Genomic DNA, 27,031 nt, shown 5'->3' on the forward strand with positions numbered 1-27,031 from the left:
CAGCACCCTGCCTCAGTATTCTTCTCTCAGCCTTGAAGCAAACAGTAGGCTGTCTTTTGGGAGGGGTTATGCAAACATCTTAATTGGTCAATATAAGTCTGAAGGAGTGTAATTCCTAGGCATGCTGTATTTGCATGCAGACCACCCTAGGTAATGCTCATATGTGATGAGCCTTTATGATTGACAGAATGGAACTCCAATAGAAGAAGGGTGGGCCAGGGACAGTTAAGCTGGGGAGGAACATGCTGGATGATGCTCCTTGTCTTCCAGCCAGGGAATGAGGTGCAGCTTCTAATGCACACTGTGAGAAGCTCACAGAAAGCTGTAAAATCAGAGGCAGCAACTTCAGTACAGGAAAGAAGAGTCTGTACATTTAGGCAAGATTGAAAGCTAGGCATTAGTTCATCTTTAAATCTCAGATCTCAGCTGTTTGTTTTTCTCTGTAGGGTCTTCACACTTATTCTCTGTTTCCAATAATAACATAAAGCACAATGTAGGAAAAGGTAAGTCACAGATGTGTTTAGCACACTCTATAGGAAAGTAAGTGACAACAGTTTAGGGAAAGAAACCCTTAGGTTACGAACTCCGTGATTCACCATTTGTTTTTCTGGTTACGTTTGTTCTGCACTACTTATTCTCTTCTGGAATTACACTGACATCTACTGTCAGATAAAAATCACAAATCACCTTTCCTATTCTTCTTGAACCATTTTATATCAATTAGTTACTTTCAACATTATACTTAATGGATTTTTTTCCAATCAGATGTTCTTTACAGTTTAATTCTGGCCGTATCATAATAATATAACACTTAGGGAGGAATATACAACACAGTAATCCACCACTGGAAGCCAGCATGGCAAATATTTCAACGGCTACCATGTACTTACCTTTTGTGCTTAGATATGCAGGGAAAAAAGACAGCCAAACACTGCAGAAGACCAGCATACTAAAGGTAATATGTGTTGCCTCATTAAATGTATCGGGTAGCTTTCTGGCAAGAAAGGCTACTATAAAACTAAAAACAGCCAGAATACCCATATACCCTATCAGAAAGTAAAAGGCAATAGAAGACCCATCGTTACATTGAAGTGTCATCCTTAGTGATCTTTCCGATGTATCAAAATCTGGAAAGGGTGGATTGCACAAAAACCATACAAAACATATTACGATCTCACCCATTGCACAAATGGACACTAAGTATGTTGATACCCAGGTCTTAATCCATTTTATTGATTCACTGCCAGGCTTTGTGGCATTGAAAGCGATGACAACAGTTATAGTTTTAGCCAAAACCGAAGATACAGCAATGGCAAATATAATGCCAAAAGCTGCCTGGCGGAAAAAACAAGTAATGGTCTGGGGGCGTCCAATAAATAATAGAGAGCAGAGGAAGGACAAAGTGAGAGAGAGGAGAAGGATGTAACTGAGGTCCCTGTTGTTGGCTTTCACTATGGGAGTTTCTTTGTGTTTGATAAATATAGACAGAATTGTTACAGTGAGCGCTGAAAGCAGAACAGCAAGGAGAGATAATGCAATTCCCAAAGCATCTTCATAGGAGAGAAAGTCTATGGTTCTCGGGATGCACTTGTCTCTTCTCTCATTGGACCACTGATGTTCAGTACACTTGATGCAGTTTTCCACATCTAAAAGATAAATAAGATAAATAAGTATTATAAAATATGTAGCCATATTAAAGTTACCCAGTATTTTTTTTTTTATAAAATACACCTAAAATCACATAATCTATCACATTAAAGGCTCATTTACATGACTGAGGTCTAAGGTGTGTTCCATAGTGGATTGCTCTTCTGAGGGCATTTAACATGCAGTTAGGAGCAGTGGCAACCAGTCCATAAGGGGTGCATGGGCGCCGCCCCCCCCCCCCCTAATCACTTTTTTTTGTCAAGGCACATGAGTAGAGCCCTAATTGACTTAAAAAAGGTTTGACACTGCGCCTCAAACCCACCCACTTGTGACATTAGCAAATTTTGATACACTATTGTCTTCCTGCTTCTCCTCCCGGCCAATCGGACAGGAAGTGGGTCCTAGGATTGGATTGGCCAGAAGGAGAAGTGGCCGGATTGGCAGGGAGAAGAAGCTTCCGGATTTGCTTCCAGGAGAAGCCGGGAAAGCCGCTAAAGCCACCCGTGACCTGGAAGGGGTAAGTATGGGGCTGGCAGGTGAGTGAGCAGGCAGGGGGGTTTGTTCCCCCCCCCCCCCAAAAAAATGGAGCACCAGCCGCCACTGATTATTATTATTTGAGGACAACACAGCATAAAAGCTTAAACATCAATATGAACACAGGTGGGGGGACGGGTTTAAAGTTCTTCTTTAACGTGTTAACTAAACCTAATTTACACTATCAGGTATTATTTGCAGCTTTGGACTATCTGTATACACCTGGAATATTGAGTTAAAGGGGTTGAAAGGAAAAAAATAGCTTCCTTCACCTTAGTGCAGTCCTTCTTCACTTACCTCATCCTTCCATTTTGCTTTTAAATGTCCTTATTTCTTCTGAGAAATCCTCACTTCCTGTTCTTCTGTCTGTAACTACACACAGTAATGGGAGGCTTTCTCCCTGGTGTGGAGAAAGCCTCTTGAGGGGGGAGATAAAAACCTGTCTAAATAAAAAGTCCTTTCCGTCCCCTTGCTTCGAGTGACATACATTACCTCTCACAATGAACTGTGGATCACCTCCCATATTATGATAAACATCCAGGAATGTGCATGTGTCCAAGCTAGTGCACAAGATATGTAAAAACCCTGTCACTCGAAGCAAGGGGACGGAAAGGACTTTTTATTTAGACAGGTTTTTATCTGAAGGTCTGTTAATTTTCACTGAACAATACAAGTGGATTGCTCAGAGCTGGATTAACTATGTGTGGCAAGACTGGGCACAGATGATAGGAAATCTTATTCTCTACATTGTGACATAAAACATTTTTTTGGGGGGTTTACATCCACTTTAATGAGTGTTGATATCCCAGTACATGACAACATGTGTGCAGCAGTGCCATTTATTTTGAAAGGCACCCCCAACAAACTTGCAGAATGCAATGCAGTGCACCTACACCACTTGGCCATGCAATGTGGAGCATTGGCAGCCTATTTATAATGAATAAATGTACATTGATGCCTACCACAATGCACAGCTGCCCCTACAAGTGAATAGGCCCTAAACCCACAGCCAATGCAAGAAAAGACATAAACTCCTAAAAAAAGGAAGTTTCCATAGGCAATCAGACAAAATCCTACAATGCAATTATTTATAGATATTAATACTCATTTCTATTTTGTGCATTTAGAAAGACATTCAGCCTTATTTGGCTATAACCAGCTCCACATTTTTACAGCACCTACGCTGGGCATGCACAACTATTTTTTTTTTCAGCCTATGGGCGAAACAAAAATAATCTAAAATAATCTCCCACCCACACTATATGGATGAAAGAATCTCCTGCTGTGCTATTGTATTGTGACAGCCACAACCGCTGCCTGTAGGAATACCTGAAGAGCGCTTGCATCTGATTGGATGAATTACCCCTGGCTCTTTCGATTTTCCAATTAAAGGATGTCAGGTGGCTGGAGGCTGACTGACCCATGTGGCAAGGTTCCTCAGGAAACTGGTTGTAATTCATAGTGTATTATACAGCTTTACTGTAAAGATGCCTTTCTGTATTTGAAGGTTAAACCACGTTCCCCTCAAGAGCAAAATGGTTTTCGGAGTAACTAAGTAAAATAGATCTTACAAACGTGAGTGTTCTCATATTAACATACTTTAAAAACTTTAATGCATTCTAAAAAGTAGTCACTACTAAGATTTCAGCACAAATCATATATGAGTGATGACATTTACCTGTGCTGTTAGATATCTCTCCCTCTGAACACAGAACGCAGTCATAGCAACATTTTTGCTGGGACTTTTTGAGAGCTTTTCTGTATCCCGGAAGACAGCTGTTACTGCACACAGAACGAGGTACCTAGGAAGGAAATGAGCACAGGTATACAAACATGAGACAATTGGAGCTCAATTTGTGATAAGCACATCATTGCTAAGAGTAGTGACTGTCAGATTTATACTCTGTACAAATCAATGACCGGTGCCGCCACTGTTCACATGTAACCTTAAGACCCCTTTCATACTGGGGCATTTTTCAGGTGCTTTAGCGTTAAAAAAAACACCTGTAAAGCGCCTGAAAGAAGCCTCATCTGCAATCCCAATGTGAAAGCCCGAGTGCTTTCAGAGCCCTTTCACACTGCCAACGCCCGAAAAATACTGGTAAAGCTCCACTAGGACCCCTTTGACACTGGGGCGTTTTTCAGGCGTTAAAAAAAAAGCGCCTCTGCTGGAGGAGAGGGTGGCCCTGTACGCGGACGACATGCTGCTCTTACTTAATGACGCAGGTCCCTCGCTGCAGGGAGCATTGAATGTTCTGGACACATTTGCCTCGGTCACTGGACTCAGGGTGAATTGGTCCAAGTCCCTACTCTTTCCGATTGACCAAGCGGCCAGGTCCACCTCCCCGCCTGATAGTCCCCTTTGCTGGGTCAACTCTTTTAAATATTTAGGCGTACACGTCTCCACCTCAGCTTCGGACTACATAGCGCTGAATCTGGCCCCGGTGCTCCTAGAGGCCCAATCAAAGCTTAAATCATGGAGTAATCTCCCTCTATCTGTTTGGGGAAGAATAAATCTTATTAAGATGAAGATTGTCCCTAAGCTTACTTACCTCATCCGCCATTCCCCTCAGCGGGTGCCCAAGTACTACCTGGCCACACAGTTGGTGACTGCGGCTTGGTGGTTGCGGCCGGACGGGACAAATTCATCCACTGTGCTGGAGGCCTCGGTGGTTGGCTCGCTGGAGGCCCTCTAACTCTTGCTTTACTGGGGCCCCCGTGCTCCGTACCCTTTGACCCCCTCCATGCTTACCACCCTGCGGGCATGGCGAACTGGCCTAGCCATTGAAAAATGCAAACCCTCTGAAATTTCCCCAAATGCCCCAATATGGATCAATCCTAGCCTATCCCACTTCTATAAACTTTTAGATCCCTACGCATGGTTAGAATACGGCATTAAACTTGTATCTCACATTGTGACACAAAATGCCTTGCTGCCCTTCTCTGATCTCTCCTCCATGTTTAACCTGCCCCATCATTATCTTTTTAGATACCACCAGCTGTCACATGCTTTCACAGCTCAGTTCCCACTGTCCTCCTGCATCGTGGCCCAGTCGGAGTTGGAGAGAACACTTAGGTTTAATTGTGCTGAAAAACCCACCTTGCATTTGTACTCGTACTTGCTCTTTGTGTCTCTCCCCCCCCTATACAGGCTGCGATCCAGATGGCAAGGTGACATCCCCACACTAGACATTGACGACTGGGACGATGTCTCGGATCTCCCTTTTCGATCTCTTGTCTCTATCCGATACAGGTTAGTGCAATATAAAATAGTTCATAGAGCATATTTCACCCTGCCCAGGCTTCATAAGATGAACCCCCCGCATTCTCCGGAGTGTTGGAGGTGTAGCGCCTCCCCCGGCAAAATCTCCCATATCTTCTGGCAGTGCCGCGGGGTGAAACAGTACTGGGAGACGGTGTTAGACATGATCAATAAAGTTGCAGTGGTCCAGATGCCATTGGTGATGGAGGTGTGTCTCTTAGGAATCATTGAAAACATTGCCCCGACCTCCGCAAAACGCATTCTGGTCAGCCTGTTGCTTTTCTATGCCCGTAAAAATATTGCTATGCACTGGAAGAAACCCACATCCCCCTCTTTGGTGCAGTGGAAGCTTTTGCTGAACACCAGCCTTCCCCTGTACAAAGACACGTAAGTGTGTACGAGGCCTGACAAAGTAAAACTGCTACATTGCTTAAGCATAAAAATATCATAGAAACTATACATTATATATATATATATATATATATATATATATATATATATATATATATATATATAAAATTAGCAAATCTAAATAGAGAATATAAATCAAATTAGATTTGGTAATTATATATTATGATGTATATTTTCTATGATATGTTTATGGTCTGTTTTCTCTCCTGTTATATATGATATTCATGTTACATGGTCCTGAAGAAGTGGGGGCTCCCACGAAACACGTAGACCAACTTACTATGCAACAGTTGATCAACCAAACTCCAGCTCTGTATCAGTTTTACCTTGTAACTTTATGTTGTACAGTATGCCTACTGATATGTTTTTGTTTTTAAATATGTTATTTAGTAACATTTTGTATAATCTTTTATATACCGTATTTATCTGCCTATAGCGTGCACCGGCGTATAGCGTGAACCCCTAATGTAGAAGGGAAATTCCTGGATTTTTTTTAAATTACTTACAGTTTTGGTGTCTTGTCCGGCATCCATTGGCGGCCTTCTCCGGTCCTGCGTCCGTCTGCGGCCCTGGTGGTGTCCTCCCTGCTTCTCCCGCGCTGTTGTTGAGCCGATCCCCGCTTCCCGCGCTGTGTTTGAATGCCGCTGCCGACATATACCGAGTGCAGTACACTCGGGCACGCTCGGCCACGCTCGGCTCCTCTCGCATAAAGGCTAGGAGGCGGCACAGGGCGTGACCGCGAGCGGAGCCGAGCCTGGCCGAGAGTACCCGAGTGTACTGCGCTCGATATATGTTGGCGGCCGGTTCAAACACAGCCGCGGGAAGCGGGTATCGGCGTATATCGCACACCCACGATTTTCCCCTGATTTTAAGGGGAAAAAGGTGCGCGGTATACGCCGATATATACGGTAAATCCTAGTGTCCACTCAGTTTTTAAAAGCATATTTAAAACCATGTTACTCTTGTGTTTGTTTTTTTCTATATTTCTGGTTGGGATAATGCCAATCAGAACTTGATTAATCTTTATGAATTGCATCCCATTCTAGATCTATAAGTTAGTGTTTTTGCACTTAGTTTACATCTTTCAGGCAATGCAACGGAGTGCCACAAATATAAGCTTTAAGAACAGGAACTCAGCAACAAGTGGAGGTGGCACTTTGAGCACCCCAAACTTAGAAAAGGCCCTAGCAACATAAAATAAAATGCCCCCAAAGAAATGAAAACACCAATGTCTGATCTTAGCTATGGTCCTATTTGTTGGTCCTTCTGAGTCTGCTGGCTGTGCAGTGCATTATGGATTGTTAATTTGGACAGAATTTCACTGTTTGGACAAAGTAGAATTTCAGGAATCCACTGTGAGTTCATGGTTGTGCGAATCTGAACCTCATCCCTAGCTGTGACAAGATCTTGGTCAAATTCAGCAGTTATAATGAGTGTAAGGGGATTTACCTCTTTAAATATTTTATTCCATTGGATGAACTTTTCATTAATAACAAATTGTTCTCCTGGAGGTGCAAAACTTGTGTAGCTTCCAATCTGTCTATATTGAGTAGTTCCATTGGGAGCGATGAACCAGTTCATTATGTCATATTGGCCTGCAAGTGCTCGGTTCTCAAATTGAAAATTCTCACCCGATGATGTTTTAAATGTAACATTGTCAAGGTATTTATTTAGCTAGAAAAGTAATAGGATTGAGAAAAAACATAAACACATTAGATCCAGTGGTGGACAAAGTAACCAAAGAGCTCCTGTGAGAAAACAGTTATGGGACCCCCATTCAATTAATATTCAAGTACAAACATTTGCAGATAGATGGATAGATAGCATTCTATTTATTCATTCAGAGATGAAGAAAATATTTTTATACATCATACTGTGATGACTGGTTCTGCCACTAGGTGGTGGTGTTTTGTTTAATGCTTGAATAATATAATGTTCTTTCTAATGGAACTTTGTAGTCATGATGTAAATTCATGTCTCTCTGTTCAAGTCCCTTTCCAATAAAGACTCAGCCATGTTTCCAGCACCATCATGATGGATACATGATATCTGCAGCAGCTTTCTAACAGGTTATGTGTCCAGCTACCAGCGAAGTACCACTGCTGCTGATACAGATGCAACTCAGTTACAGCAAAACAGTACCCAAAAAAGTGAAAGGTCAGAAATCCCATACAGTATAGAGGCTACCAACTGTCTTTTGATTAAAAATTTTAAGTTTCTAATCTGATAAACCAGAACTATTTGGCCTCGTACACACGACCGGTTTCCTCGGGAAAATCCATCGAGAAACTTGATGGGAGATTTTTTTTTGGACAAACCGGTCGTGTGTACATTTTACAGCGAGGAAACTGTCGAGGAACTCGACGAGCCAAAAAGAGAGCATGTTCTCTTTTTCCTCGACGGGAATGAAGAAAATTGGCTTGTCGAGTTTCTCGACAAGCCTAACAAGAACTCGACGAGGAAAACGATGTGTTTCGCCCGCCGAGTTCCTCGGTCGTGTGTAAGAGGCCTCAGACCTGGAAGTATAAAATGAAGATGCTGCTGATTCCACAGTTAAGTGGACAGAATAGATCAGAAGATTAAAGAATTCTATCCCTGGCCACAAACAATGATCAAATTGTACACATATTGATACAAAAAAATCACTGGCGCTCAATGGGAAATAACTAATATCCCATGAAATACTTGAAACCCTCGTATGGGCTGAGAACAGTCCGTGCTGCAGAGATCCGGATACCCTGAAGTACCACAAATACACAAATACACCAAAAAGGAAAACTCTGCGCTCCTGAAAGTTCACCAATTATAAATCCACTTAATGTTTGTGAAGAAAAAAACATACATTAACACTTTAATTTTCGGAAGATCCAGTCCTTTATATGGTTAAAAAAGGCAAAGTTTCCACAATGTACACAATATAATAAAAAAAGTATAAAAAAAACTTTCCAAATGTCTGCATCAGACCAGCACCCTCTTCAGACTTCAAATGGTTAATGCTTGCGCTTTTAGTTTGTGGGCTGTCTAGCAAGACATCATTAGTGCAAATGGTGAGCACAGTACATTACCCAGCCAGATGTAAACATCGATCGAATGTCCTTCTCCTGGCTGATGTAACAATGTCCGGGATCCTAGGCTCTCTCCTATGCTGGTCTGGAAGCTTCACAGACCCGATAAATGTGACTGCTGGAGACACAGGGTGGATCAGCCTATCAGAAAGGACGCTCTCCCTGGGTGAACATGCAAGCGTCCCACATCTGAGACATTTGGAAAGTTTTTTTTATACTTTTTTTATTATATTGTGTACATTGTGGAAACTTTCCCTTTTTTAACCATATAAAGGACTGGATCTTCCGAAAATTAAAGTGTTAATGTATGTTTTTTTTTTCTTCACAAACATTAAGTGGATTTATAATTGGTGAACTTTCAGGAGCGCAGAGTTTTCCTTTTTGGTGTATCAAATTGTACACAGAAGGTAAAAAAAATGGCATAGAGCAGCTGGGAATTCCATTCATCTATACCAGGCCTTTATTGTAGATGAAGGTCCGGTAAAGATCTGAATTGGGCACTCTGCACAATAAAAAAATTGTGTGGTTCTCCTTAAAAAATGTGTGTCTATTTACTACCAACATTTCTTTTAAGTAGGGGGTACTATGCCTCATTTTGTATAGCCATTTTTAGAACTGCCACCTCAAAATGTTAACAGGCCCATATGTGTGTGCATTCAGATGTGACTGCTGACGGTTAGGCACATATCCAGGTGTATTTTACTCTGTTCAGCTATACGCAATAACATAAGACCCTGTATAAGAGAAGTAATAAGATAAGTAATAGACGATGCATTGGATGCTGAATGCACCTTTTATTCCAAAGAGAGTGCCTCATCATTTTCCACCTGGTGCGGCCAACATACAGTATATGCTCCCACAAGGAATAGGGGAAGGTTATCTACACTGTCCTCTATCCCAAACAGTCACCAGAAAAAAAACTGTCAAAGATGTACTCTATTAGCCGGATTCAGAAAGACTTACGACGGCGTATCAGTAGATAGGCCGCCGTAAGTCCGAATGAGCGCCGTCGTATCTTTGCGCGCATTCTTAAAATTAGATACGCCTCACTGTTGCTAAGATACGCCGTCGTATCTTATGTGCATATTTACGCTGGCCGCTAGGGGCGTGTACGTGGATTTACGTGTCGAATAAGCTGGTAAGATAGCGCAGGGGGCTAATGCTCCTTTGCAACAGTCTGTGATTGCCTGTATCCCAAGGGTTGCAGGTTCGATCCCGGCGAGGTCCACTCAGCCTTTCATCCTTCCGAGGTCTGTAAAATGAGTACCATTGAGTTGGGTGATAATGACAACCATTATCAGCGCTTAGACACAGCGGCATCGCTGTAATTGGCGCTATATAAGTGTAAACATTATTATGAGCAAGATACGCCGATACGTCGCAGTAAGACATACGCCGGCGTAAAGATAAACCACCAAAAAGATGGCGCAGCCCATGCAAGGTATAGACGACGGAACAGCCATTGTATTTTACATTGTTTGCGTAAGCGTAAGTGAATGGGGCTGGGCGTAGGTTACGTTCACGTCGAAAGCATTGAGCCGACGTCGTTTCGTAGGGAGTATTTGCGACGTGATTCTGAGCATGCGCGCGCATTCGCTGTACAAACGGCCCTCATTTACATGGGGTGGCGGTTAATTTAAATGTAGCCCGCCCACTACATGCCTACTTTGAATTAGGCGGGGTTACGCCGGCCCATTTGCGCTACGCCGACGTAACTTACGGAGCAAGTGCTTTGTGAATACTGTACTTGCCTCACTATGTTACGTCGGCGTAGTGCAAACGGGATGCGCTACGCCAGCCAAAAGATACGCCATTGTATCTGAATCTGGCCCTATATGTTCCTATTCTTCTAAGTAACTTATTGTCAGTGAAAAAGCTCACCAAGCTAGGAAATGTAGTGACATTCAGAGGTCACAGTTGTATTATCAGAAAAGGAAGCCACGTACTAGCTACAGGAAAAATCACAGTTGACTTGTATTAGCTGAAGTGCAGTGATGGGGTTAAGGGCTTGTTCACACCATACGTGCATGAAAACCAGTGGTGGCTGGTGCTCAAAATTTTTTGAGGGGGCGCAAACAAAAAACTGAAAAAAAAAACATTAATTGCAGCCACTGTGCCCATCAAACGTGCATGTCAGTTATGTGCCCTGTTCATACCAATGTTTTTTTTCACATGCATAAAACTGCACACCCATTGCAGATTCATGCACAGAAAAAAATCTGCATGTTGTGGTGTGAATAGGGCACAGAGAACAGCTGTTTTTTTTGGTGCCCTTGCAGAACACTTGCAGTAAAACTGACGTCTCTGCACCATGATGTGAACGAGGCCTAACACTGTCAAAGAGGGAAACACACTTATTAAATGTACCTAAACCTGGACACAGTAAACCTAAAACTCAACATTGTTGTAAAGTTAAAAGGTTTTTTTTAACTTAATGCAGCACTAATACTTACCTGAACCCATCTCGATCCAGCGATGTTGCAGGAGAGACGCTGCTCGGGACTTTCCCTCCTCATTGGCTCCCGCTGCTGTCAATCAAAGTCAGTGAGCCAATGAGGAGAGTCAGGGGGCTGGGCTGAACTGCGGCTCCTTGTCTGAATGGGCACAGGGAGCTGTGGCTCGGGTGCCCCCATAGCAAGCTGTGGGGGTACTCGGCAGGAGGGAGGGGCCAGTAGAACTGTCGGGGGGACCCGAGAAGAGGAAGATCGGGGCTGCTCTGTTCAAAACCATTACCGAGGGCAGGTAAGTGTTCATTCAGAAAAAGAATAGGCCGGTAAATTAAATATTGAATTTAGCAACTCCTTCCCCCCTCTCTATTCGGAAACATCCCCCATAGCAGCTGGTGGGAGAGGAGACCACAAAAGAGAGCAGCGTCATCTAAGGGCAGCAATGTTAAAATATTTTTAATATAGGACAGACAATTTGGAACTCACAAGATCGTAGAGATCACAGCACATGTAGGAAGGTATAAGAGGTTCATCCACTCCTGGGGGAAGGCAGTAGGTTCGCAGATGGAAAGGCAGCTGATGTTCCCAAGACTTCCTGGTTCTCAGAATCGGCTCAGGGGCGGTTTTAAGAGTGGCTGGACACTTCTGGATGGAGAGGGAGTGGGAAGGAATGCGCGCTCTGAGCACGTATGCTCCTTCATTAGGTAATTTGGGGGAGGAGAGGAGGAAAGCTGGCAGTACTGCATGGGGAAGACAGGGGGTGCCAGAAAGCAGGGGTAATTAGTACTGCACGGGGTGATTAGGGAGTGCCCAGGCACATCTGGCACACCCTGTGCAAATGCCTATGGCTACAGCGAATCTCAAAAGGGTTACAGAAATGGGCGCACAGACACTAATAAGATATCAATCAGCAGTGCAATTATTAATTGAATACCTACAGTATGTGCTAAAAAACGCATGAAGTGATACAGTTAGCACCATCACAATAGCCCAGAAAAGGAACAGGATGAGGGAAGAGTTGGCGCATGAGAAGAAATGCAAAAGCTGCCTGTTCATGAGAAACAAATGTGGAATAGCGCTGCAGATGAAAATATGACATCTCTCTGCCAGTTGTATGTTAGAATGTTAAAGCGGGAGTTCACCCATTTGTAAAAAAAAAATTTTTCTCCCCTTAGCTTCCTGCTCGTTCGGTCTAGGGGAATCGGCTATTTGTATTAAAATATGAGCAGTACTTACCCGTTTTCGAGCTGCATCTTCTTCCGTCGCTTCCGGGTATGGGTCTTCGGGAGCGGGCGTTCCTTCTTGATTGACAGTCTTCCGAGAGGCTTCCGACGGTCGCATCCATCGCGTCACTCGTAGCCGAAAGAAGCCGAACGTCGGTGCGGCTCTATACTGCGCCTGCGCACCGACGTTCGGCTTCTTTCGGAAAATCGTGACGCGATGGATGCGACCGTCGGAAGCCTCTCGGAAGACTGTCAATCAAGAAGGAACGCCCATTCCCGAAGCCCATACCCGGAAGCGACGGAGAGGATGCATCTCGTAAACGGGTAAGTACTGCACATATTTTAAAATAAATAGCCGATTCCCCTAGTAAAAACGAGCAGGAATCTAAGGGGGAAAAGTGCCCTCTAAGGGTGAACCCCCGCTTTAAGGTGTAAGCACAATAATAGAACCCTATTGTTGGAAGCACAGTATAGACAAGCAATGTGGGCTCTTCTAGGCTCTTCTTTCACCTCTATGCATTTTTTTTGTGCTTTTTGCTCTTTGCAGAAATGCACAACAGTTAACATTTAACATGGTTTCCTATAGGACACATTCACATCTATGCTTTAAAAAAGGGGGGAAGGGGTGGCAGGGGTAGGTAAGGCAGAGTAAGGTAAGGGGGGAAGAGGCACCCAACAACTGGGCACCTGGAGTTGGTTCCCTTCCACCTCCCCGCCTGCTGCTGCCTTCAGCAGAAAATAGTTTCGTAACCAGACTCTGGTTACACTTAATACGAGGGATTAGGGCAAAAACCAAGCCTAGAATTATTCGAGTGGAACAGAGATCTCGGAGAATCCCCCATAAGATCTGCATATTTGTTGTTTGGAAACTAAGCTAACAAGACCAGGTTTTTGTGAATTTCGAAGGATTGTTATGTGAAATCGCAATCAGTTCTCCCAGATTTTTTTTTTACCAGAAGTGATGGGATACACACCATCCTTAAACGTATAGCTAATAAAAAAAAGAATTAAACTTCATCTTTATGGTGTTAAGATCAACAAACAAACCCTGTGTCTCCTCCCATTAACCAATTTACTATGAGGTTTATACCGCCTCAGGTGCATTAGGATTGTGACTCTGCATATGGCCTATACACACACATTGATATCCATGTACTGGTTTTGAGGGACAAATTCCACACCCTTGCTTAAGAAGACCTTACCCATTCTGCATACTTGATTTGATTGTGCTCCTCTTCGTGTTGAATGCAATACTCTTTAATGAAATATGTTTCCACATGTTTCTCTTCTTTGACATTATTGCCGCTGTAAACAGGCAGTGTTTTTTGTTCTCTGTTAAAATTCAATCATTCAAATCTTTATGGAATAAAAAAAAATCTGCTGTGACTCATTTAGAGTATGTGGATACAACCCTAAGGCCTCGTACACATGACCAAGGAACTCGATGGGCGAAACACATAGTTTTGCTTGTCGAGTTCCTTGTTAAGCCAATTTTCTCCATTCCCGTCTCTTTTTGGCTCGACGAGTTCCTTGACAGTTTCCTCGTCGAAAAATGTACACACGACCGGTTTCCTCCGCAAAAAAAAAAAACAGCAAGTTTCTTAGTGGTTTTTGCCGAGAAACTCGGTCCTGTGTACGAGGCCTCAGTGGCTGTCTTCTGGCCATTGTAAAGGTTAATGTGACTTTATTTTTGGCTTCATTTATTTGGGGTATATCTCACTTTTTAGTTGCAGCTCTTTAGGGTTCATGCATTAGCGCGGTATCATTCTTATTTGTATACTCCTACTATTATTGCCTCACAGTACATGCCTTTCTGTGAATGGGCAGGGGAGACCATGGAGGTTATTTACGAAAGGCAAATCCACTTTGCACTACAAGTGCAAACTACAAGTGCAAAGTGCACTTGGAAGTGCAGTCGCTGTAGATCCGAGGAGGACATGCAAGGAAAATAAAAAACATTTTAGCTTGCACATGATTGGATGGTAAAATCAGCAGAGCTTCCCGTCATTTCAGATCTACCTTTCAGATTTACAGCGACTGCACTTCCAAGTACACTTTCAGTGCAATTTCAAGTGCACTTTGCACTTGTAGTGCAAAGTGGATTTGCCTTTAGTAAATAACCCCCCATAACTGTCTCAGTTAACAGAACAGGATGCATTGTGGGACAACAACAGTAGGAGTTCTGTGAATGGAGGACAGGGCAGAAGGGGGCAGGTGAGCGGCGCAACTTTTCTCAGTAGCAGTAGCTGCTGTTAACCTTTACAGTCCTGGAAAACAGCCCCTTGGCACAGTATCTGATGGCTCTGAAGGAGGCACTTAATGGATTTTTTTTACCACAAGCAGCTACCTACAGTTAATAATACACTCACAATTACACATAACTAATGTGTTTGATGTTTTTCCTAACCTCAGCTTTAATATGGTAGGCTTTTATACCCTGTACATACCAACAATGTGAACTTCCTTCCTTATTTGCTTAAAAAAAACTATTAGAATTATGAAATTTGGCTTTATGAAAATTATTATCACATGACTAATCCTTCTTCTTCCGATTAAGATTCTTGTTGTTTTAGCCTGTATCACAAGCTTATTTTTTTTCTCTTTTTTTTTTATAGAATACTTCAGACTCCACCTCATAGAGTGTGCATTTACATGCTCATGTTCTGCGTACCAGCCCATTGCATCTCTATTTCGGTTTTGCATCATTAGTGTCTTTTTTTTTTTATATGGTTGTTGTTTTTGTTTTGTTTTTCCTTTTTTTGTTTTTTTTTTTTTTTTTTTTTTTTTTTTTATATATATATTTATATTATTTTCTTGAATACATCTTTGACTTCTTTTGCTGACCATATACAAAAGTTTTCCCTTAATACTTCCCTTCCTCTTACCCGTCCCTCCCCCCCCCCCCCCTCCCATCACACCAAAACAATCTCCTTATACCTCTACTTCTCTCTAATTTTTCAAAAATGGCCTTAAGTGCCTTCTCTTAATTTTTCCGCGTAACTCCACGATTTCTTAAAAGTTCTCCAGTTTTCCCATTTCATATTTTGTAATATGTTATTACCCTCCATGTCCTCCTGCAGTTCCTCCATTTTATACGTTTCTTCCACCGCGTCGATCCATTGCCAGATCGATGGGCATTCCACCTCTTGCCAGCCCCTTGGAATTAATCTTTTGGCAGCATTCAATAGGTGTGGTACTAGCGATTTTTTATAACTTTTAATGCCTTCTTCCCCCCCGTGGAACAGAACAACCCAAGGGTCCATCTTTATCTTTTTCTTTGTAATCTCTTCGACACAAGCCAATATTTTTTCCCAGTACCTCCTTATCTTAGGGCATCCCCACCACAGGTGTGCCATATTTCCTGGTAAACCGCATCCCCTCCAGCACTCTCCAGTCTGTCCCTCTTTAAACTTTTTTAATTTGTCTGGTGTCATATACCATCCGGCTATGCATTTAAAACACATCTCTGCTGTGCGGCTATCCACCGCGGAGGAGTGTGTCAGGGTCAGCATTTTCTCTATTGTGGTCCTATCCTGATGTGTCCCTAGTTCCCTTTCCCATTTTTTAATGAATGGGGGTATGTTCTGCTCTTCCATCTTCAGTAACATCTTATATAGTCCCGAGATAGATCCTCTGGCATTTTTTGTAGAGCATATTTTTTCCAATTCCAATAACTGATCTCCCGACCTCAACGGGTGTGGAAGATCTTGGATAAAATGGTTTAATTGCCGATATCTCCATTCATTAATTTCCAGGAGGGAGTTTTTTAATTTCAACTCCTGTAGTGTTAAAATGTGCCCTTCCTTCATTATATCCCTTAATTGTATAGTGTCCATTTTAATCCAATTTCCCCCCACTTGTGTTTTACCTGGTGCAAAATAATCATTATTCTTTAGTGATATAAGGGGTGAATTGTACTCTTTCACAATTTTTTTATAGACCGTGTCCCAAACTTTAAGTGCATTTTTAGTTATCTCGTGTGCGTTTTTATCTATTGTCCTAAATTGTGGAGGGTTCCAAATTATCTTATCTAGCCTTGCCTGTGACAATTCATTTTCTACACTAACCCACCTTTTTTCTTTACTAGCCCTGGCCCACTCCACCACTCTTGTTAATATCACCGCCTCATAGTATCTCTTAACATCGGGGACCGCTAATCCACCCTTTTTTTTTGGCTGTTTTAGGGTCTGAAGTGCTATCCTGTGCTTCTTATTTCTCCAAATATAATTCATTATTAATTTTCTAAGGGCCGAGAACAATGTCCCGGGGAGGGCAATGGGGATCATCTGGAACTTATATAAAATTTTTGGCAAAATGACCATTTTGCAGTAATTAATTCGTCCTATCCATGATATTGCCCTATTTTCCACCCTTTTTGTTTCTGTCTTAATTTCATTTAATAAAGGGATAAAATTTATCGTATACATCTCCCTAGTCGATTTTGCTAGCAGTATTCCTAGGTATTTGAGTTCTTTAACCCAAGCAAATTTGTACTTCATTTTCAGGTGTTGTTCTTCTATCTTGCTTATATTTATACTCATAATCTCCGTTTTTGTGATGTTTAATTTAAAGTTTGAGATTTCTCCGTATTCGCTGCAAAGGTTTAGAAGGTTTGGGATTGATGTTTTGGGTTCCATTAAATAGAATAGGACGTCGTCTGCAAAGGCTGCAAGTTTATGTTCTTCCTCTCCTATTTTAACCCCTTTTATTTTTTGAGAGTTTCTGATCCTAGCCAGCAGGGGTTCCAATGTGAGCACGAACAGTAATGGCGATAGAGGGCACCCTTGCCTTGTACCATTTCTCATTAAGAAAGTTTGAGAGAGACTTCCATTTATTTTTATTTTGGCCGTGGGGGACCTGTAGAGAGTGCCAATCCACTCCATCATCCTCTGTCCAAACCCCATTTCCTTCAGGGTGAGCAACATGAGTCCCCAGTCTACCCTGTCAAACGCTTTTTCTGCGTCTATCGACAGAAGTAGACCTGGGGATCCCACCGCCTTCATTTTCCGGAGGATTAACAGTGTTCTAACCCCATTGTCTCTCCCCTCTCTTCCCTGGACAAAACCTGTCTGATCCGGGTACACCAATCTCGCCATTTCCTGTTTAACTCTCCCGGCCAATACCTTTGCAAACAGTTTTAAATCTGTATTGAGCAGAGATATCGGCCGGTATCCTGAACAGTTTCCGATGTCCTTTCCTTCCTTAGGGATAACGGTGATAGTTGCCTCTGATGCCTCTTTACTTAGTTCGTACTCCTTTCCAAGTCCATTATAGTACTGGCATAGCCTTGGCAGAAGTATCTCTTTAAATTTTTTGTAATACATTACTGTAAAGCCGTCTGGTCCCGGACTTTTACCTGAGGCAGAGCTTGATAATGCTACTTTAATTTCGTTTTCCGTTATTTGCCTGTCCATCCCCTCTGCGTCTATTTGACTGACTTTTGGTAACCTTGCTTCTTCTAAAAATGCTGAGATTTTTTTGTCTTTCTCCCCTTTTTGCCAGTTTTTTTGTTCTACTGAGTATAATTTTTCATAATATAATCTAAATGTTTCAGCAATATCTTTTGTTGTGTGCAAGACCTCTCCTTTTTCGTTTTTAATTTTGTCTATATAGTTCCTTGATTTCTTTTTTTGTACCATCCGAGCCAGATGTTTGCTTGTTTTATTTCCCCACCTGTATCTCTCCCTTGCCACCAAGTTAAATTCCCTTCTTGTTTCCCGATCAATAAGTTCTTTAAGTTCGTTCCGCTTGTTAACTAGATCTAGATAAATATCTCGTTGTTTACCATTTTTCTTATGTGTTAGTTCCAAATTGAAGATCTCATCTACTAATTTTTCCTTCTTACTGTTCATTTCTTTTTTCCTCCTTGCCCCTTCGGAGATTAACACCCCTCTAATCACCGCCTTATGGGCATCCCATAATGTTGCTGCCGAAATATCATCTGTCTTGTTTATCTTAAAATATTCCTCTAATTCTTTTTTGACCCTCATTAAACTTTTCTCTTCTATTAGTAGTTTCTCATTTAGTCTCCAATTTGGATAGGTCCTTTGATTGCCTATAATATTTATGGATATACTGATTGGAGCATGGTCGGAAATCGTCATGGTCTCTATTTTTGTCTCGACCACCGCATCTAGCATTCTATGCTCAATGAAAATGTGATCGATCCGGGAGTAACTCTCATGTACGTGAGAATAAAATGTATAATCTCGTTTGCTTGGGTTAAAGATCCTCCATGTGTCTACTAATTGGCTTCTATGTAGACTACCTTTTACCTTTCTTAATTGCCTTTCTTGAGTCTCTAATGTTTGGTGTGTTTTATCGACCTTTGTGTCCATACAGAAATTTAAATCTCCTCCCAATATTATCTTTCCCCTCCTGAAATCTTTTAATTTCCCCAGGATTCCCTGGAGGTATTTCATCGGGGAGGTATTCGGTGCATATATGTTTACAAGAGTATATTCCTCCTCCTCTAATTTTCCCCTTAAAAAGAGGAATCTCCCTTCTGGGTCTGTCAATCGGTCTGTTAACACAAACCTAATCCCCTTCGCTATCCCAATTGCTACCCCTCTGGCCCTTTTAGAGATGGTGTCGCCATAGTACCATATGGGGAAGTCAGGGGAATATAGCTTTATGTTTGATCCTAATGTAAGATGGGTTTCTTGTAAAAGGACAACATCTGACCTATACCTCTTTAGTTCCTTTAGTACCTTATGTCTCTTTGATGGACTATTGAGGCCTTTTACGTTATAAGATAGGCATTTAATTACCGGCATCTTGGTTGTTGGTTACAGTTTCTTCCGATTGTTTTGGTGAGATAGGATATCTTCCCCACTCCCTCCCCGCCCTCCCCTCCCTCCCCTCCCCTCCCTCCCACCCCCCCCACCCCTCCCTCCCCCCCTCCCCTCCCTCCCGCCCTCCCAATTTGGCCTATTTAAGACCTCTGAACCATTTTCCATGCCCTGGTTCAGATTGCTCCGGGTGGGGTCTGGGATCTCCCCCCCCATCCCGGTTTCTCCACCCCGGGGTAGGGGGGGGGCACAGGGCCCAGCCAAGGAACAGAAGGAAGGCCAAGAAACAAAAAGAGGTCAGAAGGAAAGAAGAAACAAAAAAAAGAAAAACAAGCACAGAAAGAAAACCGGGGGCCTCAAAAAGGGCCCACAAAGGGGCGGCTAAGAGAAAAAAAAAAAATTGAGAGAGAGAGGGGTATGGAACAAGGGGGGGGCGGAGCTTCCATTCTCCACTCCCCCCCCTCCCCTGCCCCCTACTCCCAACCCGGTATGTCAGGGACCCGGATCTCCAGTTTCCTACAGAATTCATTCAGGTCCTCAGGAAATCTCAATGTCGCAGATCTCCCATCTTTTGTTCCAATTAGGCAGGCAGGGAAACCCCAATTATACTTGATATTCGAGTCCATCATCTGTTTTAGGAGCGGTTTTAACAACCATCTCCTTGCCAAAGTTTCTGGGGCCACGTCGGTGAATATCTGCAGGTCCATCCCTTCAAACACTATCGGGGATTGGCCCCTCAGCTTCTTCCAAATTGCCTCTTTTTCTTCATAGAATCGGAACCTTATTATGACATCTCTTGATCGCTCTGAGGTCGCTCTTTTCGGATTTCCTACTCGATGGACCCTTTCAATCCCGACTGGGTTCTCTACAGTTCTTTCCAATATTGGATTAAATATCTTCTGCGTTATTATCCTGAGGTCCTCACCCCTTCTCTCTGGTATGGACCTTATCCTTAAATTTTGTCTCCGATTTCTGTTTTCCTGATCCTCTAATTTATAGAGAATATGTCTTTGTTGTAGTTGGATCTGGTCCATCTGGGCTCTGAATGTATTTGCTTCTTGTGCCTGTTTCTCTATCTGTTCCTCTACTGCCTCTATTCTGGATAGCATATGGCCTAAATCCGTCCGCAAGTTCTGTATTTCGCCTTTTATCGCATTTTCCAGTTTTAACAGCATCTCTGCCATTTCTCCCTTGGAGGGGGATTGAGTGTCTACGCTTCGATCATCCATCCTGCTGCTCTCCAGTCCACTCCCTGTACTCCCTGTAGGTCCTTCCTCTATAGATGTTTCCCTGGAAGTATCACTCTGGGGTTTTTTATTTTCGGTCTTTTTTACTTTATTCACTTGTTGTTGCTTTGTTAATCCCTGGGAACCGGAGGTACGCGGGCTTTCCCCTCTGGTCACAAATGGCCTTATTGAGCTTGTTGCTGTTATGTTACATGGAGTAGTTGGGGGTCCCCCTTTTGTTGATCTACTCGTCATTCTGCTCATGTTAGTCTCCCTCCTTCTAATTCTCTTCCCCAGCTTGACCTCTTGTTTCCAACAATTTGACACCAGACTCAGTATAGGGGTACAAACCAGTATGGTATACCGGACGGGGTAGGACAGGGGGTTTTGAGGTGTTCCCTTTTTTCCCTTTAACCTTTATACGGGAGGGATGTGTTGTGTCCTTATCTTTAATAGGTTGATTTCATAGGTCCTCTCCTTTTGCCCCCTTCACTGCAGTACAAGTCTTGTCCCTTGAGTCCTCTCGCCATGTATTTCAAGTACTCTATGCTTTTTGCTGGAGACCCTGTCTGTTAGTGTTTCTCACCTCCAGATCTGCCCTTGTTCACTATCCCCCCCTTGTACTGATACCCTGTCACTGTTTGATCTTAATTGTCTCTTGGCCTTTCCACGTGCGTGTGCATGACCGTACTACAGTCAATGGGATGTCATACCGTTCTCAAGGGTTTGTACAGAGTTCTGGGTTCAATGGCCCAAGGGTCAGTTTTAAATTCACTGTAAAAAAAGCCTTTATACGTTAGTACACTGTATGAGATACCTTATGTGTTTTATAGCTTGCGTCTTTTGCATGTATTAGTTTAACTGAGAGGTTGCAGTTTTTGTTGGTCCCTCTTTAACCCTTGACCATGGTCCGGTTCCTCTCTCAACAGTTTTTCACAGGTTCCTCACACAGTATATTGCAGACATTATATGCTTATTCTCGTGTGCACGCTCCTTCACTGATACAGTCTCAAGTAAATCATCACCTCCTAGAGCGCCATTTAGACCCCCTTTCTTTTAAATGAGTGGGTAATCAATGAAGGAGTGTCAGACCTGTTACCTCTTTCTCTAGCAGATTGGCAGTACGTTCAGCCCCACCTTTGCCTCTCCATCAGGAGATTCCCCCTACCTTACCTCGGTTCTTCCAGTCCTTTGTACGGGGGGTTTCACCAAGCTGACCTTATAGCTTTCCTATGACGGAGATGGAGATGTTCCTCTATGTGGGCGCGGCAGGCTCCGTTCTCCTGCTACGTGACCCTGCTTCCTCCTTCAAGCCGCCTGTCCCCGCTCCTCGCCGACTGCCGACTGTTCCGGTGAGCCTCCGTCGCGGCGTGACAGGCAGTGAATGAAGCAGGCTCTCCACCCCCCCAGCACGGCGCGATGTTATCCGTGCGGGTCCTTCAATTTTCGGCGCGGTGGTCAGCGTATAGCGTGAGGCTGCCGTCTGCCGTCTCCTCCCTTCAGTCAGCGCGATCCGTCCCTTCAGCCAGGCAATCCCATGGATCTTCACTCCCCCCACCTACAAGCGCGCCACGTCCTCACGTGCACGTGCACGCCATTCTGTATCACAAGCTTATAACTATTAAAACAATACATAATTGTTCCTGATTGGCTACCAAGTGAAATTGTATTGTTGTCTGCAGTGCAGACTATATTACTTAACACCAAAATGAAGTGTAAGCTATGTATTTTACCTTAGATGCAGGAAAAGTTGATTTGATATAAGTTATAACATCGGTCTGTTGATTATTTCTTGAATATACCCAGTCATGTGTTGCATAGGCCATTGCATAAGTAGCTCTGTAAATAGCATAAGTTAATCTAAAGTTGTTGACATCAAACTCATTCTCATAGGATTTCATTGTTTCTTTTCCAGTGCAATTCCTTAAGTATTTTAGTTGGTTTCTAAATGTGGTCGCATTTATAGGTAAGCAGGCAAAGGCACTTCGCCACATTAAGGCGGTGAATATATCATCTGGTAAGGTGAGGGGGTTAGTGTTATAGAGAAATTCCTTTAATCCTGGGATCTCTCCTTTGTGAATAGCAAAAGCAAGCGAACCATTAAAAATGGTTACATAGGATTCCTGTGTATCGAGGGTCACTGTTGATGGCACAATCCACACTTTTCCAGGAATGGAAAACATCTGAAAAGTAAACATGAAGTTTATAAAGTCTAAGCTACTGCAGAAAAAAAAGACAACGTTTGCAGATGAGCTTTTGATGACATTTATTGCCTGGTCCAGGCTGTTGAGAGCTCTGCTTGATATGATTTGGAAGTAGGCGATGCAGATTTCATTTTTAATGAGTATGTTTTTAATTTCATTACTCCACCGGAGGTTATTTTCATCATCGGTGGTAATGATTCCAACCCATATCCAGCCAAAATATTTGAGAAGCTGTACAAAACCATCATTCTGACTTTGTTCAGATGGGACAGTCCGGAATAAAGTTGGATATATTGACTTAGCACTTATATCGGAATCCTGAGCTCCATAACTTACCTATAAGCAAAAGAAATATGTAAGATGATGGAAAATTAAATGAGATGTAAATATATATATATATATATATATATATATATATATATAATGCAATGATACAATAGTGTATAAAAGGCCTACTACACACTGCTTAGCGCCACCCGGATGTAAACTATCTGAGCAAAACCAAATGGAAAACAAAAAATGAAATATAAAGATTAATTAAATGACAGAGAAACTAAATTAAAGCAGCTGTTAAAAATAGAAAACATGTAAAAAAGTACTCACTTATAAATGAAACAAGTCAGTCCATTCAATAAAATAAAGTACAAACAGCGCTGATGTTTAAGTGGCGTGACCACCACCACCATAAGTGTTTCAGAAACACTTACCTGCTGTCTTCCATCTATCTTGTCATTTATGGTGGTGGTGATCACGCCACTTAAACATCAGCGCTGTTTGTACTTTATTTTATTGAATGGACTGACTTGTTGTTTTATTTATAAGTGTTAGAGTACTTTTCTACATATATAGTGCAATGTTTCTGTGAAATTCAGATGGGACAATCCAGGGAACAGAGCCCTTTAGCCTCGTACACATGACCGGTTTTCCTGGCAAAAAAACAGCTGGGAGAGCTTTTTGCCGTGAAAACCGGGTGTGGGTATGCTCCCTCTCCGGGAAAACTGTGTTTTTTATAATCATATTATTATTTGTTATAATTATTTATAATTATTTATTATATTATAATTTATGATTTTGTTTTTCAAACTTTTTCATACCCGAGATGTCTGCTAGACTCCTGTTTGGACAGATTTAAGTGAGTTATTCCTTAGAATTACAGGCCCACAATGTAAAACACCAAATTTCCTTGCAAAATAATGGTACCGCTTTTAGCACCTAAAATCTGAAATAATCATACCGCTAGGGAGGTTAAATCGATGGGTTTACTTCCGCTTTAAGGCCTGGCTAGTTGAGCCCTGCAATAAAGCATGATCTGCAGTACAGTGTGGTACCATTCGTTTTTAATGCACTTAAATGTTAGTGCATTACAACCTATAGTGGTACAGTGGTATGATGCATTAATACAAAATTGGCAGTTATTTTTTTTACACTATTCAAAATTAATGAGCTTTCTCAATACAGAACGCCTTAATCCACAAAATGCTTTGCGTAATACAAGACATATTCTGGGTCTGGCCTCTATCCTTTGCAGTTCAGAGGTACAGTATACTTTACTGATTCTCAGGTTTAAACTTCATACTTACTTGTGGGAGTAAATGGACCCCAGAAAGCTTGGCCATGGTCTTAGTTGAAGAGGAGAGCATATGTCCAATTATTCCAGCCAAGGGACCCCTCTTCGCACACTGGTAATTTGGAACAGCATTTTGTGCACCTGTCAGTAATTTCAAAGAGCTTTCTAATGCTTTGCTTTCATATGCACACGAATCAAAAATGTCAAATCCGAGTGTGACGTTAGGAAGTAGATAAGGATTTCTGTTTATTTCCTCAACTGCAAAGATAAATGCCAGGATATGCCTGTAGTAACGAAAGATTATTCTAAAAAAAGGGAAACAAATAAAATTACTAATGTATAGTTCACATCTAATAACTTCTAAAGGATATTTTTCTTTTGTTAAAAGGGTACAAGGTATAAAGTATACAAAAAACATGACGTACAACTACAGTATTCACTTAAAGGGGAGTTCCACCCACAATTTCACTTTTTAAATATAAATACCCCTGTAATACACAAGCTTAATGTATTCTAGTAAAGTTAGTCTGTAAACTAAGGTCCGTTTTGTTAGGTTGTTACAGCATTTAAATAGTTTATAATCTAGAAATAGACCGTGGCCATCTTAAGTGTGGGCATCATGAAGCCAGACTGTATGACTTCCTGGATTTCAGCTTTGCATATCTCGCACATGCTCAGTGCACAAGCAATGTAATAGGTTTCAGTCAGGTTTGCAAGGACTACTGGGAAACATGATGCCTATCCCAGAAACCCTTGCAAATAGCCTAGGCAAATAAGGAGGAGGAAGTAATGAAGGACTACAAAATAAAGGTATTTACAAGCAACAAATTAAATAAAAATTGTCCATTCTGAACACTATGAGATTAGAGCATGCAGCACAGACAAACATAAAAAAAATGGGTGGAACTCCACTTTAATAATAGGTAACCATACAACTGAAAAATAATAAACATTAATATTTAGTAAATAAATGTAACCATAGGTTATTCAGTGTCAATTTGTATACACAATAATAGTTGTCCTACTTGCTTTCTATGCAAGAAAAACTGTGTATATCACGTTAAACTGTCTTCATTTTGATTAATAAACAACTTTTGCATCCTGAATCTGTCTAGTCATTTATAATGATTGTTTAGCACATGCACAGATGTGACAGCAGGGCTTAGCCCAGCCTTTTGGAACCTGAGTTGTAAGCATGCACCGGACCTCCTTGATTTCATTGTTCTTAGACACCCACGTATGCGCAGATGTGCCAAAGGTCATATCTGCGCATTTGTATGCATCTGGAGTATCAAAGACTGCAAATACATACTGAAGCAACAAATAGGTACATCCATGTATATGTACAATCAGAAAAATCAAACAGGAAGAAAAAACGTACATTAAAGCAGTTGCAATTTTTTTTTTAAAAGTCAGCAGCTACTAACAGTGTAGCTGCTGACTTTTAATAAGGACACTTACCTGTCCTACTTGCCCGCGCTGATGGCCCCCCCGATGCTGATCCCTCAATCGATGCAGGTCCCGCGCCACCATTCACACTAAGGGAAACAGGCTTACGGCTTCACTGCCCATTTCCTACTGCGCATGCGTGAGTCTCGCGCCGACTTGTGAATGGGCGGCTGCTCTCTGGGAACACACACAGTTCCCAGAAAGCAGCGCGCCCCATTCACTAGGAGAAGATGAAGAAGATGGACCGCAGTTACGGAAGAGGCAGATTACGGACTTCCGCATAGCAACAGGAATTTCGGGTGAGTATAAAAAAAATATATATTTTCAATTTTTTTTTAGGATTTTTGGGCTGCATTTTTTTTCCTGGGTGAAACTCCACTTTAAGCCCAGGTTTACACTGAGCTGCGGGGAAAAAAACAGTGCGAGTGCAGCTGAACTCGCACGATTTCACTCCCGCATGTCAGTCCCGATTTCTGCAGCAGTTTCAGACATCTGTGTAGGTTTCTTCACAGATGTCAATGGAAATCGCAAAAAGTAGTAAAGAAACTACTTTTTGAAATTGGTAAGGCGCCACAAATGCAGTGTCGCACTGATTAGGAAGGTGCTATTGCAAATCGCATGCCAAAACGCATCAGTGTGAACCAGGGCTGAACAAGTAACAAAAAAGCAGACATAAGAGTACTGCACTCATGTATGTTAACTGACTGAGTTACTAAAGGAAAAATAATGGCACAATGTTACAATTTCTAGGTTTTATTGCTTGTTATTGAACAAGCTGAGATTAGAAGCTGATTGGTTTCTATACAGAAATTAGCCTGATTTTGCACTCTCCAGCTTTAGTAAATACATCCCTTTGTATTTGAAGGGCAGCAGAGATTTACAGCATTAGGTGTTTAGCAATCAAAAGCTGCAAGCTCAGGATTTAAACCATGGGGAAAATAATTGGGACTTTATATGAGGTGTTTATCCTCTGGTAAATAAAGTACATATATAACAACATAACCATAATAACAAAACAATAAAAACATAAGAACAAATGTTTTATTATAAAGTACATTTCAGTCAGAGATGGTACAAATTAAAAGCTCTGGTCAGATACTTGCACACAGCAGTGATGCATTAATTGTACCATCTCTGTCTGGAATGTATTTTAAAATAAAACATTTGGTCCCATGTATTTATTATTTTTTATCATGGTTATATTA

The 27,031-nt window shown here is 42.0% G+C and overlaps 1 protein-coding gene across 1 annotated transcript; it reads right to left on the reverse strand.

Annotated features, from left to right (window-relative positions):
* Positions 1-429: 429 nt before the first annotated feature.
* Positions 430-24,795, reverse strand: LOC120915841. The gene is made up of 6 exons (XM_040326648.1): positions 24,391-24,795; positions 22,311-23,146; positions 20,136-20,670; positions 7,304-7,528; positions 3,854-3,983; positions 430-1,646 (listed from the first exon to the last, which is right to left on the reverse strand). The coding sequence occupies exons 1-6, from the start codon at positions 24,793-24,795 to the stop codon at positions 721-723; spliced, it is 3,057 nt and encodes a 1,018-aa protein (XP_040182582.1). The 3' UTR covers positions 430-720.
* Between the last annotated feature and the right edge of the window lie 2,236 nt (positions 24,796-27,031).

The sequence above is a fragment of the Rana temporaria genome, chromosome 10 (assembly GCF_905171775.1).
Source record: "Rana temporaria chromosome 10, aRanTem1.1, whole genome shotgun sequence".
In the NCBI taxonomy this organism is placed as follows: Eukaryota; Metazoa; Chordata; class Amphibia; order Anura; family Ranidae; genus Rana; species Rana temporaria.